Source organism: Ascaphus truei, chromosome 20, assembly GCF_040206685.1.
Source record: "Ascaphus truei isolate aAscTru1 chromosome 20, aAscTru1.hap1, whole genome shotgun sequence".
Classification (NCBI taxonomy): Eukaryota; Metazoa; Chordata; class Amphibia; order Anura; family Ascaphidae; genus Ascaphus; species Ascaphus truei.
In genome coordinates this window covers 13,130,223-13,146,028 of record NC_134502.1, presented here as the reverse complement: position 1 = coordinate 13,146,028, position 15,806 = coordinate 13,130,223, and the positions used below count along the sequence as shown (strand labels likewise).

General features: G+C 47.3%; 1 protein-coding gene across 1 annotated transcript; it reads left to right on the top strand.

Moving 5' to 3' along the window:
• The first annotated feature begins 970 nt into the window (after positions 1 to 970).
• LOC142470677 (A-kinase anchor protein 8-like) lies at positions 971 to 6,259 on the top strand. The gene is made up of 9 exons (XM_075577292.1): positions 971 to 1,114; positions 1,477 to 1,526; positions 2,527 to 2,566; positions 3,051 to 3,132; positions 3,371 to 3,569; positions 3,664 to 3,751; positions 3,853 to 3,983; positions 4,360 to 4,455; positions 4,658 to 6,259. Exons 1-9 carry the CDS (start codon positions 1,081 to 1,083, stop codon positions 4,961 to 4,963), a joined length of 1,026 nt encoding a protein of 341 aa, XP_075433407.1. The 5' UTR covers positions 971 to 1,080; the 3' UTR covers positions 4,964 to 6,259.
• The last annotated feature ends 9,547 nt before the right edge of the window (positions 6,260 to 15,806 follow it).

The following is a 15,806-nucleotide window of genomic DNA, read 5'->3' as shown; positions in this document are numbered from 1 at the left end:
AGAAATGGATAGAAGGGGCAATTGGAAATGGGAGTGCGATAAGAGGACAATTGAGAGAGAGGATAGAGAAGACAGAGCGTGGAAGGAAAGGTTACAAAGTATGTGTATCTATAGAAGAAACAACAAAATCATGCTTCATGTGATCATATTTCGGCAATTATGCTAACTTTTCTGGACATTTTATTTTTTATAATATACTAATTGTATATAATTTTTATTTGTCTATTGGCTTAACAGTGGATTTATATTGATTCATGTATTGTTTCGTTAATATTAGCTACCCATAGTACTGGTACAAAGCTAAATATACCTCACATAGGGTTATCAGACCTACAATATAGTCATTAGTTACAAATAAAAGATTTAATAACTTAATGTTGGTACTGAGATTGATCTGATCCAAGCGCAGTCCCACTTTTTTTCATATATATATATATATATCTATCTCTATCCATCCAAAAGTGTACGCAGCGCTTCACAAAGAATACAGTACAGGGAATTATAATAATACAATAAGTGCAGCAAAATCAGACAATTGGAAAGGAAATTCCAGCCCCGTAAGTGGTATGATGGGAAACTTAGAGACAGCAGGTGAGGGAATAAGTGCAGTAGATGGCAGTGCTTGGCCACAATGGTTGGTTGGAGCGACTGTGGGAGTGGGCCAGTAGCCATGAGTGCAGGCTATTGGGATGTTTGATTTGTGAGGCGAGTTTTAAGGTTAGTCCGTATTAAATCAGATGGGTTAACACCATTAGCAGGGGAAGAGGTGGCATGGATGTGTGGGTCAGAGCAGGGGTGTACATGGCTGGGTCCAGGATTAGAAGAGGAGAGATCCCCAAATTAAAGTGGGAGAGATGAGACTTTGGTCCTGTCTTTTGGGATAAGAGAGCGTCACACGCAGGATGACTATCAGACAGGAAGAGGAGACACTGCAGACCTTGTTTAGTTTCATGCGTGGGGGGTGACGTTGATTTTGCGCGGTCGTTTCTCTTGCAGGGGGGTAACAACAACCCCTTTGCGGGACAGCAGAAGAGCAAGAAGAAGAAGAAGCTGCCCCCGGCTCCCAAAGCGCCAGAGAAGATGCCCCAGGGGGGAGCCGAAAAGACAGGCAACGGTACAAACAGCCACACGGGGTTATTTAGGCAGAAGGCTATATCTCTCTCCTCTTCCCCCCCCCCCTCCCCTTAATCACACAGATTTCCTCCCCGTGCAATATGTGTAAATGGGAAATTCTGAAGGGCACCTTGGCGGAAGGGGTGGGGTGGAACAGAGGGACCGAATGTGGGGGAGGTAAGGGAGTCCGAGAGGAGCCGACTGGCGCGATATGGAGGACGCAGAAGTTTCTCGTGTCTATATATCTTCTATCTATCATCATTCCTCACCCGTTCCCCTTCCCACCTCTTCCCTCCTTATCCATCTTTAATCCTTCCCTGTTTCTCTCTCTCTCTCTCCACTCTCTCTCTCTCTGTCCTGCAGGTGTTGCACATGTCCCAGTCCAACCCACAGTAGAGGTAAAGAAGGAAGCAGTAAGTGTTATTTAATGGAGAAAGCTCTATCACTAGTGTGTCTGCTCTTCAAACAAATCGCATCTAATAGTGTGTGTGTTATGTCTATATCTAGTAGAGTATTTTATATACAGTTACGCCCCTATGTGCATTTCCTCCTATTTATCTGGCGCAGCTAGCAACCCTCAAGGTTGGGGGGTGCGGCGGTTACAGAGGTCCCGCACTCTTCCCCAAAGCATTTAACTTAAATGGCAGGGGGCCGCAAAAGGCCTCTAACTCGCTTACCTTAATTCAGACGGCTTCCGGAGACGCGTTGCCATGGCAATCCAGCGTCAAATGCCGCTGCGGGAGGGGGCCACGTGAAATGCCCCGCGGCGTCATTTGACACCACATTGCCATGGTGATGTGGTGCCAAATGAAGCCGCAGGTCACGTGACATCACATGACTCCGCTGCGTCATTTGACGCTTTGTACAAGATAAGGGGGTGAGCAGGCAGGGGGGGGGGAACGCATGGCAAAAAGGATGCCCACCCCTGCCTAAGGCTAGGTCCCCGGTCTTGATGGCCGTGTGTGCGCCGCACTCCAATCACTCACCTGAGTAGTGGCAGGCCCCAGTGTCTTCGTGCGTGCTGGCTCACGCAGTGCGGTGGCGCGTCGACTAGCAGGGGATACAACACGATTGGGTTCCTGTGCAGTCACGTGGTGCTCTGGGAGCCAATACGAGGGCAGACACGGGGAGCCAATGGGAGCGCAACTACTGATGACCAATGGCTGAGCCCCCCCAAGCCGTCGCGTCGAGCTTACTATAAGCGCACGCGGCGGCAATGCCTTTGTTTTGATGTCGCTGTCACTATAAGCGCAGCCTAAGGGAAGCTACAGAGGCCTCTCTTTGAGGGAGAGCGTGGCACCTCTGTAACCGCTGCGTTCCTCCCCTGGAAAATATCACCCCCTCTCCAGTTCGTACACCCCTATATTAGAATGCTGACATCCTCTTTTTGTTTTTCCTCTCTTTCCTGTGCAGGAGAAAAAGACAGAAGGGCAAAGTGTAGACGCTAAGAAAGGTCAGTCACTTCTGTTTGTCACTCTGTGGTGGGAGGGACAGACTCCATGTCCCATAGCTCCCTTCTGTCTGTCACTGTGTCACCCTACGGGGGGTGGGACATGGCTCCCTTTTGTCTGTCACTGTATGAAGGGTAGACTCCATGGGTCCTTCCCGTAATAGGGAGAAAGAATGACTCTCTGTGAGTAAAGACACTAACTCTGTAAACCAATACACTTGAGTTTGCATCAGGGGAGCCCAGTTCAAATCCTGGTGTCTGCTCCTTGTGACCTTGGACGAGTCGCTTTATCTCACTGTGCCTTCGGCCCCAAAAACCATAGATTGTAAGCTCCACGGGGCAGAGACTGTGTCTGTAATAAGTCTATCCATCTATGTGCTGCGTACAGCGCATTGTACTGTAATTGTGAAGCGCTTGGAGTCCCATTGGGTGAAAGACGCTATATGAAATTGTTTATTAATGATAAGGATTCTTGTTCCAACTTCAGATGACACCGTTGAAAAGCTGTCAAAGCAGGAGAAGAAGAGACGGAAGAGAAATAGGGCACAGGAGAACACTGCTATGGACCAGTAAGATCCCCTTACACTCCCCTCTAAATCCTATATACTTTAATTTCTTATAAACCACGAAGTTAGATCCCCTCTTACCACATAAGAGATCTGAATCACATTACTTTATAAATCAGTACGTGAGGCACCTCGTATCCCATAAGAGATTAATCCCCTGACCCGATGTTCTTCTGAATCAATGAGGCCCCTCTTCTCCTATAAGAGCTTCTCTCTCCCTAACGCTTTTTCAATTTTACAGAGCTGTGACCAAGCCAGCGCTTGTAAATACAGTGGCTCCCCCCAATGACGCCACTAAGACAATGTTCTCGTGCAACTTGTGCTGCTTCCGCAGTGAAGATGAGCGAGAAATTCAGAAGCATTTTAAGAGCACCCAGCACAGAGAGATCATGAGACATCTGTACGGCTTCCTACCCAAACTCAGCGTGAACTTCCTAGAGGTGAGATGGTGACACAGATGGAAGGGAACTAGGTCCCATTGAGTCTGTCCCCTCCTGCGGGATGACCGTGACCAACTGTCTGTCTCTGTTGTAGGAATACCTGCTCGATACGAACAAGAATGTGTTTCGTGAACGAGAGAAGAGGCTGGAGATCGAGAAACCCAAGAGCGACAATTTCAGAGGTGCAAGGGGGCTTTGTTACAGAGATCTGTCTCCCATTGTCTCTGGCTCAGGCTGTCTCTGTGTCTGTCACTCTGGTTCAGGCTCTTTGTCTGTCTCTCAGGTATAGGACAGGAGCACTTCCTGCATCGTGTTGAAGCTGCACACTGTCTCGCTTGTGACATCCTTATCCCGGATATTCCTAATTTCCTAATGGACCACATTAAATCTGCACTCCACGGACAGAACCGCAGGGTGAGAAATGCCCCTAACTACCCTACCCTGACTGTAACCACTCCCTCTAACTAACCCATCCTGACCTTAACTACCACCTCACATGATATTTATCCCCCTCTCACAGAACTGCAGGATGAAACCTGTCCTTAATTACCCCTAGTCTGCCCCATACTACCTTCTTGTATAGTAAACCCACAGCCACAAAACCTGCAAGTGCCCCCACCACCTTATACAGTTCTGTCCCTAACTACCTTGCACGAAATTAAGACCACCCCATCCATCTGAGCTCAGGGACCCTCATGACACAGACTCTTCCCCATGAGGCTCAGGATGTCCCGGGTAGACTGCTGTCCTATTGGAGATGGTTCTCACTGTCATCAAATGTCACCAACAGGCAGCAAACAAGGAGATAAAGAAGAACGCCTTCAACGCGGCGACGACCATCTTATCCAACAAGGCAGTCGCCAAACTGCTGGAAAGGTACAACAAGGTGAGATTGTCCTCAGAGGGTGACACAGACAGAAGCGACCTTTATTCTATGGAGTATATCCCTCTCAATGGGTGCCACAGTGACACAGACAGTAAGGGACGCATGTGATGGTGACACAGACCAGTGTGACCTAGGGTTCTGCCCTTCCCAACTCAGGGTGACAGACATAAGGAACCTTCATAACGTCCCCTCTTATCCTCAGGGGGACAGTCCCTTCCCAGACTCAAACACAAAGGATGACCGAGCAGAGGCAGCAACTGCAGAGGTGATCACAGGAGCTCTGGAAGACCTGGTGGCCGAGGATGACGACGATGAGGATTCTGAAAACGTCACTTTGGCGTCCTCTGGCGGTGACACAGACGTGCCGAAAGGAATGACATTTTCGGATGACGACAATAAAATCCTATCGCAGCTACAGAGCGTGACAGGCAGATGGGAGCTACGTCCAATGAAGTCTCACGATGGCATTGAGGCGACGTCTGATGAGGAGGCCGCAGAGGCCATTTGAACCACAGACCCTGGGCTGCAACATATGAGCTAACGGGACTCTTTGCCCTGTCGCTGTCCTCGTTAAACATGGGCCTTGTTTAATTAATTAATGGTGGAAAACTTGTAAGTGCTGATATCAAGGATAAAGGAGATGTGAGCAAGAGCGTGGTTGCCATCTTTGAATTGATGATGTCACTGATGGAGACGAAGAGGGCAGCAATATTGAAGCCTCTAATACGGGGGAGGGGAGTTGCAACTAAATTACTAATTGGATCTGTATTAACTAGTGACGAATATTGAGATTGTGTTGGGTCAGCGATCTTGCTGCTGTTGAGGTCATTGTGGCACAGAACGAGGCCGTGAAAAGGTATTTTTGACGCAGCAAGCCGCTTTCAAAATGTTCGTTATCTTTGCAGACATGTCACAGTTAAAATGTCTGAGTACCTCACAGCTACACTCTGCAGAGATGATAGCCTTCAAAATGGGTTCCTACCTCGGCCTTGTCCTGTGTAACAATGCCATCAACCGCTTTAACATGGCTTTTTTTCCCTCCCTTTTTTTTTAGTTTGTGTTTGGCCATCATTGGTGACCATTTTTAAAGCCTCTCTCTCTCACTGTTCTGCAATGATGTCTTCAGTAGCTTCAAAATGGCCCTGCTGTAGTTTCAAGATAGTCCAGACGCCTTATCTTGAAACTCGGGACTACATCCTCTGCAGCAACAATGAATGATTAAAGTCGGACCTCTTGCAACTCCTGCAAAATATCAGCCTTCCTGCTCAGCAGCGACGGTGTCGGCACCTTTAAAAATGGCTCTCCTTCCCTAATCCCCTCCCCCTACTTCCTGCAGCAGGTCCTAGATGACTGCCCTCACTTTTACTTTCTGTTGAGCCACAATAGCATCAAAATAGCTGCCTTCCTCACTGCTCCTTCCTGCTCAGTGGCTTCAAAATGGCTTCCCTCCTGCAAAAACAAAACAAAATCCGGCCAACTATTGACCGACTATTGATTTAGTAGGAGCCAGCGCCCAAATAAAAATGTCAGACCTGCCCCCAAAGGGGAATCAGGAGAGACATTGTGGGCGCGGGCTCCCTTAATGAAAAATACATTGATGATCTTAAGATGAGAGTTCTTCCAGCTCTTCATTAGTCCTACAGTCTATATATCACAGCTTCTGACGCCTGAAGTTCCCCTATTAGTACAGTTTTAGTTTAGTGGGTGACACAATGAAATATATATAATTGTGCCAGTGTTTTTCTGTTCTCCGTTGTCTTTGATTTTAAGTGAAATAAACGTAAATAATGCTGGACTAATTAAAGAGGAGTGTCGCGGGGAGTTTTACCTGGACTGCAACTGTCTGATTTCGTTCCTGCACATGGGGAGTAAGACCATGGGACGCTCTCATTCAGTAGAAAGCAGTCTTATCATTTCAAGGGTATCGTTCACTGGGGAGCAGTTTCATTTAATGGGTGCGCAGTGCTGTCGAGAATCCTCCCACTTTGAAGTTTAAGGGGGGGCCGCGCATGTATGGAAATTGTGTGAACCCGCTCCTAACCCTCGGAGCAGGGGATCCAGTTTCTACAGGGGGCGGGATATGAAGTGGGTGTGACGTCCAGCTGCCCTTTCTCTTCAGTTTGTACCAGGGTGTTTCCCTGTGCATTTGTAAGTACAACCTGTGAAAGTAGTGCTATTGCTCTGCTCCAGTCTCCTGATGCGAAGGGTTGACTCTGGACTTGTGTACAAGCAAAAAATCAGAATAACAGCAGCTCCTTAAAGAGGCGGAACTCACCAGCCAAAAAGTAGGTTTGAAAAAACTTTTTCGTTAAACTACATTAAAAAGATACACCCACGAACAAAAGGAGTTCTTTTGTTCGTGGATGTTGTATCTATTTTTTATGTAGTTTTAAATAAAAGTTTGGGGGTTTTTTTACCTACGTTTTGGCTGGTGAGTTCTGCCTCTTTAAGGAGCTGCTGTTCTGATCTTTTGCTTGAACTGGAATCTGGGTGGATCGCAGAGACGCTGTGGAGGGACGCAGAACTCTTTGAGTGCATCGCGTGGCCATGAGGAAAGGGGAACGGTGAATTCTTGTGAGTATATGTGAATACTCGACACCGGACATATCAATTGGACACGGGTTATCAGTGGGAGCTGCAGCTGACTTGCCATGGAGATTACACCTCCCATCTTCGGCTCTTAGGTCAGATATTTGTGGATCTACACCCGGTCTCTTAACCTCCATATTACCATATATATATATATATATATATATATATATTGCCTTTATACCTATGCTCTGTTTTTGCTGTATTACATTGAAATTGATTATACACCTATATTCGGTTGATTCCTAGAGCTAGTCGGTTTTTCTATTTTTGTTGACTCTGGATTTGCTCTGCAAAAGAGCTTTAATTACTGTGGATTGTATGCCTGGGGCGGGGGGGGGGGGGGGGAGCCCTTGTATGGCCATGTAACAATGTGGTTCCGTTGGGTTTTGTGTACCTGAACACTAATTGTTTTTGGCCCATTGTGGGGAACCTGGGGGAGGTCGGAAGCCTGCTCGGAGCAGCCACAGAGTCAAGCTGGAGCTTTGTTCTGCCCAGGCATCATGTTGACGATCGCAGCTGGGTTCATGGAGCCCTGAACCGGTTAGATTGCCTCCACTGACGTCATTACGCCCACCTTCCTCCCATGATTTTGAATGGGAGTGGGGAGACTACTGCCAAGCCTATCAGGAGTTCTAGAGATTCAGTTGGATTCTTAACTGCGGATTGTGCAGGGATCTGGGGCATCTGGCGGAGTTGTGTGTGTGTGTGTGTGTGTGTGTATATATACAGATAGATAGATATCTCGGCCGAAGCCGTTTTGAATGCTGGATCGTGGGGGAAGGGGGTGTCAGCGGAGAGAGACCCCCAGGGACCATTCCAGCGTGACAGAAAGCATCAGCGACCTCTTCAGGAGGAGAGCTGCCTGGAGAGCCAAGCTTCAGCGACCCTCAGAGATATGTTTTTGGGCATACAGCTGTGGCAGCTTGCGGTCTCCACCACACAGGGTTGGGTAGCTAGGAGGCTACTAGCCACGTCTCCCGTTGTGTTCTTGGGAGAGATCCATGTTTTTGAGGTATCCACAGTCTGTGGATAATGATCTCACTATATCAGGCAAGGATTTGGCTATGTAGCAAGGAGGCTACTTGCCACTTTTCCCTGTCTTGTTTCCTGGACTTCTGGGAAGTAACTGGAGGACTGTTGCCACCTCCTTGACTGTTTTTCTAAGGCTCAACTTAAGCCACTCACCAATACTAATAAGAGCCCAGGATAGCTTAGGGTAGGCGGCATCCTGGATGACTATGATCAAGCTCTTTTTGTGCATATTTTTCCCCTTTCTTGTATTTGTCCTGGGTGTTTGAAGTTAATTATCTCCCAATTCTGGCTAGTTGTGACCTGTGTCTCAGGGATGTTCTACGGGCAGCGGAAACCTTAAAGTGTACATCATGCTGCATGGGGCAATGAGACAGAGCCCTAATGCGCGAGACATATAAATTGCCTAAGTTTTGACTGGGCTTGTATCTCCATTCAATGCCACGGGACTAAGTGGTGTGGCCCATCCATTCTTCCCACTCTTTTGGGTGATGTGTTACTAAAGAACTGCCACTCAAATTGATGCAGCTATAGCCACTTCCCTTTTTCGTTTACTTAGCAGTGGGGCCTCCACCGAAATCGCACCCTTCACTTTGACTCTACCCACTCAGAATGTTATCCTCTTCCCCTACAGAGCTTGATCTGGACTCGGTGCTCCATTTTTGTGAGCGCCAGGAGAGGATGGGGCAGGGTGGTAGAATAGCTAGCTATCCCAGTGTGTGGGGGGTATCAAACGTTATTAACCTCTATAAAAGAGTTGTGATAATACCCGGAGCCAAGTCAGGGGCAATAAGGTCCACAGGAACGTTTGCCAGGTCACTGCCTAAATTTTCGTGTGTGTTCAAATTGAACTCCACCTATAGGTGGGCCACCTGTGATGTCCAATCCTTTATATACGTGCATTGGCCATGCTAAAGGCTTCTGAGTTCTACAGCATTTTCTCAAAAGTTATCATTTGTTACCTCCTCTGCAGTAACAATTCCTTCTGTCTACTATACGTTTCAAACTTGAACAAAACGGTTTTCTCTTTAATGATGTGTTCTACTTGTGGAATGACCATGGGGACCAGGTTCACCCCCAGCTACGCCAACCTCTTCATGGGTCTCTGGGAGGTTACGCATGTATGGAACAATCAGGAGATGGGGGCAGGTCTGGTATACTATGGCTGGTATAGTGACGTTATTGTCTTTATCTGGGATAGCGGAGAGGAGGAACTTGCACATACTCTTATGGGATTTAATAATAACAACTGTGGACTCCAATTGACATACTCCATCAATCTTGTGACAGTATTTCTCAACCTTATATTTTCAGTAGATACAGATTGGGTTATACACTCTGTTCATTTTAAAGAGGTGTCTGTAAATAGTTCCCTTCAGACAGTAGCTATAAAAATATGCCTTAAGAATATTCCCCTGAGTCGATTTCAATAGACTCGGAAGGAAGTGTTCATCATATCAAAGCTTTGAGAGAGAGTCTCAACGATTGATGGATACTTTTAGAAAGATACGATAAAGCTTTGATGAGTTATGGCTACTGATAGCTTACAGCTGCTAACTGTCTAATACTAAAATTAATTTTGTGTAACAAAATAGTTAAGTCCCATGGCACAGCTGATGGTTCTCAACAAGGACCATCCACGTTTGTTACTAAATATAACTGCTTTGCAGATAATACAAACATTCTAAACAAATATTGGGAAATATTATTATGCAAACCACATTTGGGTGATACTCACCAAGGCTGTGCCTATAGTATTTAGGGCCTCTAATATTAAGAATCTACTAGCTCCAAGTAAATTAAAGGATATAAAGGGATCTAATTTGATCCACAATAGGGGTATACCTGGAACCATAAGTGCAGTAGGATTTGTCGTCTTATGTGCAAGCATATTATTTCTCATAATTTGTTTTTCTAGGAGGTAATCAATACCCAGTTAGAAGCTTTGACTGTTTATCTACACATGTAGTGTGTTTGCTTTCTTATTCATGTGGCTTTCAATACCTTGGATGCACGCAATGTCCTCTCTGTGTTAGGTTCCTTGAACACAAACTGAGAATCATTAATGGCAATCTTAAACATTGTGTTAGAATGCATTTCAATTCATGTCATGGTCGTTAGAGTTATGGGAGTTATAGAGCATGTCCTTGCCACAAAACTATGGGAAGACAGGTTCTCTTTGCATTAGACTTGCAGGGGTGCGCAAACTTTTCCCTGTGCGCACCCCTGTCTGCTCTCCTCGACCCCCCCCCCCTCTTGATCACGCCATCAAATGACGCAGCGGGGTCATGTGATGTCACATTGCCATGGTAATGTGACGTCACCCCACTACGTCATTTGACGCCGGCTTACCTTGACAACTCATCACGGGAAGGTGTGTTATAGAGGCCTCGCGCGGTCCCCCGACATTTAATTTAAATGCCTAGGGGGAGAGCGTGTGACCTATAACTGTTGCTCCCCCCCCCCCCCTCCAGAAAATCTAGCGCCCCCCAGTTTGTGCACCCTGGCATTAGAGAATCCTTTTGGATTTATTATGTGGGCACCCTTTCACTGCTTGGGTCTGAATTAATGTATTCTGGTCTAGATTATCTGGGTTTTTTAGTATTCTGTGTCCATCATCCTTATGTTTATGGTTCTGTCTTTTGTATCAAAACTGTTACTATATACATTATTTTTCTATTTTTAACAATGTATGTTTTATACACATATTGTGTCTGTGATATATATGATCGGTATTTAGGATTTGTATTAAGGATTGGTCCAGCAATGTTTAATTACATTAAGTGATTTGATTAATTGCTCTGTTTAATGTTGCTAAGCAACAAGAAGTATTTAAACTCATGCTAGAGTTCTATTGATCAGTCCCTGAAGAAGTCACGTGTTCGTGCGTAGCTCAAGGCATTTAGTCACACTGGCACATGACAGGACTCAACCAGGCTACAAGAACAAGCAGTTGGAACTTCATTGCTGCCTCATCGGTTCCTGCCCGTTCCGTGAGTTGGGCATCCTGTCTCTTCAAGAGTTCTTACTGTGGCGAAAATGGGGGTAATCAGCGCATTAATAAAGGCAGTGTGCTCAGCTGGTTACCCCTATTAAGTATTGGGGATGAAGGGGTTAATTTTATATGCTGTTCCCATGTACCATTCTCCCCTCTCGGCATTGTTGTCCCCTTTTTGCAGGCTTGTCCCTACCTGCAGTGCTGAATGACGGGGCGTTCCATTAAGACTGCTAATTTATGAACGGAGTGAGCCAGCACCCTGATTTTTGGTGTGCAGCCTCAGTGTAACCCCCAAGCACACACATATTAAAAATATAACTTTGTCATAAGGGAAACATATTTTTGATGAAGTGCCTTTCTATTGCAGTTTTAAAATGTACAGGCAGGATGCTATTGTTTCTGCCTGCCTTTGTAATGCATTAAGGAACAAATGTTATGCATACAAGAACCAAATGTTTTGACACCTATGAGCTGGGTCACCCACCTATGCAAGCTTCAAAGCTAGCCTGCTTGGCCCACGCCTGTAAGTCTCTCTGAACGTTGCATATCAAAAGACCCAGAGTAAGGGGGATGTGAATTGGCCAGATGGATGCTAAATAGGAAGTCCTGGTGACCATGTGGGCTAACTCACACCCTGAGTTTCCCCCTTCCAGCCTGAGAGGGGCCAGGTAGAGAGGGGAGTGCACCTATGCTAAGTAGCAAGATGGCGTTGTCGCACATGCTCTGTGTGAACAGGAAATTCCTAGTGCCCACTCCAAACTGTGGGCAAGTAGGTGATTGGGGAATGATTACTTTCCCACGAGGGGGATTGGGTGGGTATGTTGGCGATAGGCTTCCAAATCCTATATGCATCCCACCCAGGCTATTCCCCATTGTCTTTCGTCTTTCATTCTACCATGTGAGCGGAGAAGAGCAATTGCACATTCCTGGAACGCAAAGAGTCTTATTACATTGGAACCAAGGACAAAAATCTGTGTTAGGACACTGTGATTGCTGGGGGTTATTTGATTAACCCCAATGGACCATAAAAGACTGCACATTCACAGAAGGATTGGGGCTGGCAATTTGTGCCCTTGCAAAAGGACTACATTTTAAAAGACAATCTTCTGGTGCTTTGCACCTTTCTGGTCATTATCCACCTGTTCCTATACCCGTAAGTGTAATTATTAAGTGTATTCTGCAGTTGTCGTGTGTTTGCCTATCAAGGGAATAAATCTCAGTTTATTTTGCTCAACTTGTTCTGCTCAATCGGGATCCACGAAATATAAATGTGCTATTAAGTGCGTCTCCCGTGACAGTTACTCTTACATGCTCATTATTTTCCTCCCCTTGTGAGCGGATGTCCTTGCAACTTTATTATTTTATTAATTTGATCCTATACAGTATTATGTTATGGAGCGCACGCTTCTATATCGATCTCGATCCACTTTTAGTTAATTCCTTCTTCTGTTTATGTATCCAGTTGCCTAAAAACTTTCAGAAGTGGAAATGTCTGCAGGTGACATCACGGGTACCCACTTGTATCTTTTCCGACAGCGGGTCTCAGCCTAGTAACCTGTCTGGTGGTTATGTCACAAGCGTACGAGCATCCTGTAATTCCGCCAGGTTTCACACCTTTTTTTGGTACTCCGGTATAGCGGCTCATTTAAACACTGCCTACAGAGCTTGAAATAAGGGCCATGGGCCCCAATATGTTACTCATGTAAAGTTGTACCAGTTTTGCAAGTGGTGTCCAGAGCACTCATTAAGCTGGTTAAAATCTTAATTTTTCTATCATTTGACAATTGTTTCTAGGCCGCGATCGACTGCTCTACACTGGCTGCCTGCCCCAATTGCCAAGAATTTGGCCCTGCTGCCTGAGCCTCAGAGTGCCACAACCCTCTATCCTCCCAGCAACATTGCACTGAGCTAAATAAATAAATAACTACTCAGCTGCTCCAGTCCCCACACCTTCCCCGAAGCAGCCGCAATGCTGCCAAAGAACAAGCGGACCCAAAACATGGTCACTAAGTTCTTTGCACCTGCGCAACGCCAGATGGAGCCGGCCGCAGAGATCCAAGATGGCGTCGCAGACCCCGACCACGCCGGGACAGGTGCGGAGCAGATCCAATTTGAACTGCCTGAACACGGACTGCACAAAGATTTCTTTGAGGCCCTATTTAATAAAATCAGAAGGTGGTTCCAGGAAGATTTGGCTTCAGCCATAGAAGGCTTCAGATCCGACGTAGATAGCCTCACCGCACGCGCTGACACACTAGAAGCAAAGGTAGAGGAGGTCTGCCACACTCAATCGACAACAGAGGACGAGGTGAACAGGCTTGGTAACCTCGTGAACGAGCTAAGGGACGCCCTCGACGACCAGGAAAATAGACAGAGGAGACAAAACATCCGCATCAGAAATGTGCCAGAAACAATCCTGCCGGACACCACACAAGCTTACCTGAACAAGATTTTCCTGAAGCTTGTCCCGGACCTGCAGGAGCATGAGCTACTGATGGACCGTGCCCATCGTGCCCTGGGTCCCAAATCCCCAGACCCCAACCGCCGAAGAGACATCATAGTCAAAATGCATACTTACACCGCAAAGGAGCGAATCATGGCGGCTAGCAGAGGAGTAGGTGACATCCAAATAGGAGAAGACACCCTGCAGATCTTTGCTGACCTGTCCGCCTTCACAATCAACAAACGCAAAGACATGAAACCCTTAACTACTATACTGAGGGCTCAAGCCATCCGCTATAGATGGGGATTCCCCTTCAAACTGGTGGTCCCCAGAAATGGACGCTTTCTAACCATTGTGGACCCAGAGGATATCCAGGACTTCCTTAAGGCTCTCGGAATACCCTCTCCACAAACCCAACAATCTCCCCCCAGAGCGGCCAACAAACCTACCTCCTCTGAGACCCCCGTGCTTCGGAACGGCTGGCGAGCCAGAAGCAACACCAGAGCCAACTATCCTCATCTCCCGCTATGGGCCGGAAGCGCCAGCTCCCCACCGAAACCTGCCTACAGCCCAAACTGCCGCGACAGACCCGACGAGGACTTGAGGGAGGAAGGCTGCCAGAGGACTCCCCCCCCGAAGAGAGGCCAAGTCCACCCACCTACCTGATGTTCCTGCTACCTCCAACCTCGGCAACTGGCGCCGCAGCATCGCATCCCCAGCGGAGAAACACAGAGACAATCAGCGACAGATCCCCCAGCGTACTGGCATCTAGAACTCAGCCAAGACCCCCCTCCACTAACCCTCATTCCCCCCTCACCACAACCCTTTCCTCCCCTCTTTCCCCCCCTCCCTTCTAACACCCCCCTCCCCCCAACTCTTTCCCCCTCCACCCCTCTACCCACCCCCCTCCTTAATCCCCCCGCTCCTCCCCTACCTGCCCCTCCCACCCCCCCCCTTTCCTCCCACCACTTACCAGAGCCGGGGGAGCCGGAGTCGGAGGGTGATGACCCCAACCTGGGGCCTCCAACCCCGGCGATCGTGGTAAAGCCCCCCCGAGAGAAAACCCTGGCTACTAAAGAGGACTATGCAGACTATATCTCTAACCCAAGGGGGTTCAGCAACAATCAGGTTGGATCCATCTTTTTCCCCCTGACCTCGACATGCCACTAATCTACTCCTAATCTACCTGGTTCTCTCTCCCATTCCAGGCTTGGTGTCCTGGAAGGATCTCCAGGGGTGTTTGACCCTGCCACCTTTCTCACTGTCGTGAGAAAGGTTACTCTTGTTGGGCCCGACAAAGGCCCGTATGTTCTTTTCTTCCCCTATGTGTCCACCCTTCCCCCCCCTCCAATCCGATGCCCAGAGATGCCCTATCCCTTCCCATCCACACCGACAAGGGACATTCGTCCTATGCCTGAAGAACGAGCTCTTGTCATGGGAAATCCAAGAGCATCTGGAGTCTGGAACTCTGGGAATACCCCTCATGGGACAATGTCTTCCATTAAATTAATTTCACTTAACGTCAAAGGACAGTAACAAAGAGGAAGCTAGTCCTTCAGGACCTAAAGAAATCAAAGGGAGACATTGTCCTCATCCAAGAGACTCACTTCAATTCCCCAACCCCACCCAACACATTCAAAAATGTATTTCCCCAGGCATATTTCGCATCCTCGCCAAGCAAAAAAAGAGGAGTAGCCATCCTTATACGGAATGGCGTCCCTTTTGTACTATCCAAGTCACTCCCAGACCCCGATGGTCAGTTCCTGATACTACAAGGCGCCCTGTCGGCACCCCAATCACACTTGTAAACGTCTACGCCCCCAATGACAACCAACTCCCTTTCCTAAGAACCCTCCTCCAATTCCCTAGAACAGCAATCTTTCTCATCTCTGATTATCGGAGGTGACTTTAACATGGTGGCCTCTCACGCACTAGACAAATCGAACCCCGCCCCCATCCTCTCTCACTGCATATACCATCCAATCCCAAAAGAAAGCTAAGAAATTTAGTGACATCATTGAGGAATACTCACTAGTGGATATATGGAGAGCTCAGCACCAGGGTCAGAGGGACTATACCTTCTTCTCCACCCCTCATCAGTCCTACTCGAGGATCGATTATTTTCTAGGTACTAGCAACATCCTCCAGGTGTCCTCCCAGTCAAACATAGGCCCAATCACCTGGTCCGACCATGCACCAATTGAACTTACCCTATCCATACCCTTTGTTAAAAACACCCAATACAAATGGAAATTAAATGATTCCATGTTAAACTGCCCTGACACAGAA

Coding starts and splice junctions, on each gene's coding strand:
- LOC142470677 (XM_075577292.1), top strand. CDS start 1,081: ATGCCCCAGGGGGGAGCCGAAAAGACAGGCAACG. Junction 2,567..3,050: donor AAGTGTAGACGCTAAGAAAG/GTCAGTCACTTC, acceptor TTCCAACTTCAG/ATGACACCGTTGAAAAGCTG. Junction 3,984..4,359: donor TCCACGGACAGAACCGCAGG/GTGAGAAATGCC, acceptor TGTCACCAACAG/GCAGCAAACAAGGAGATAAA.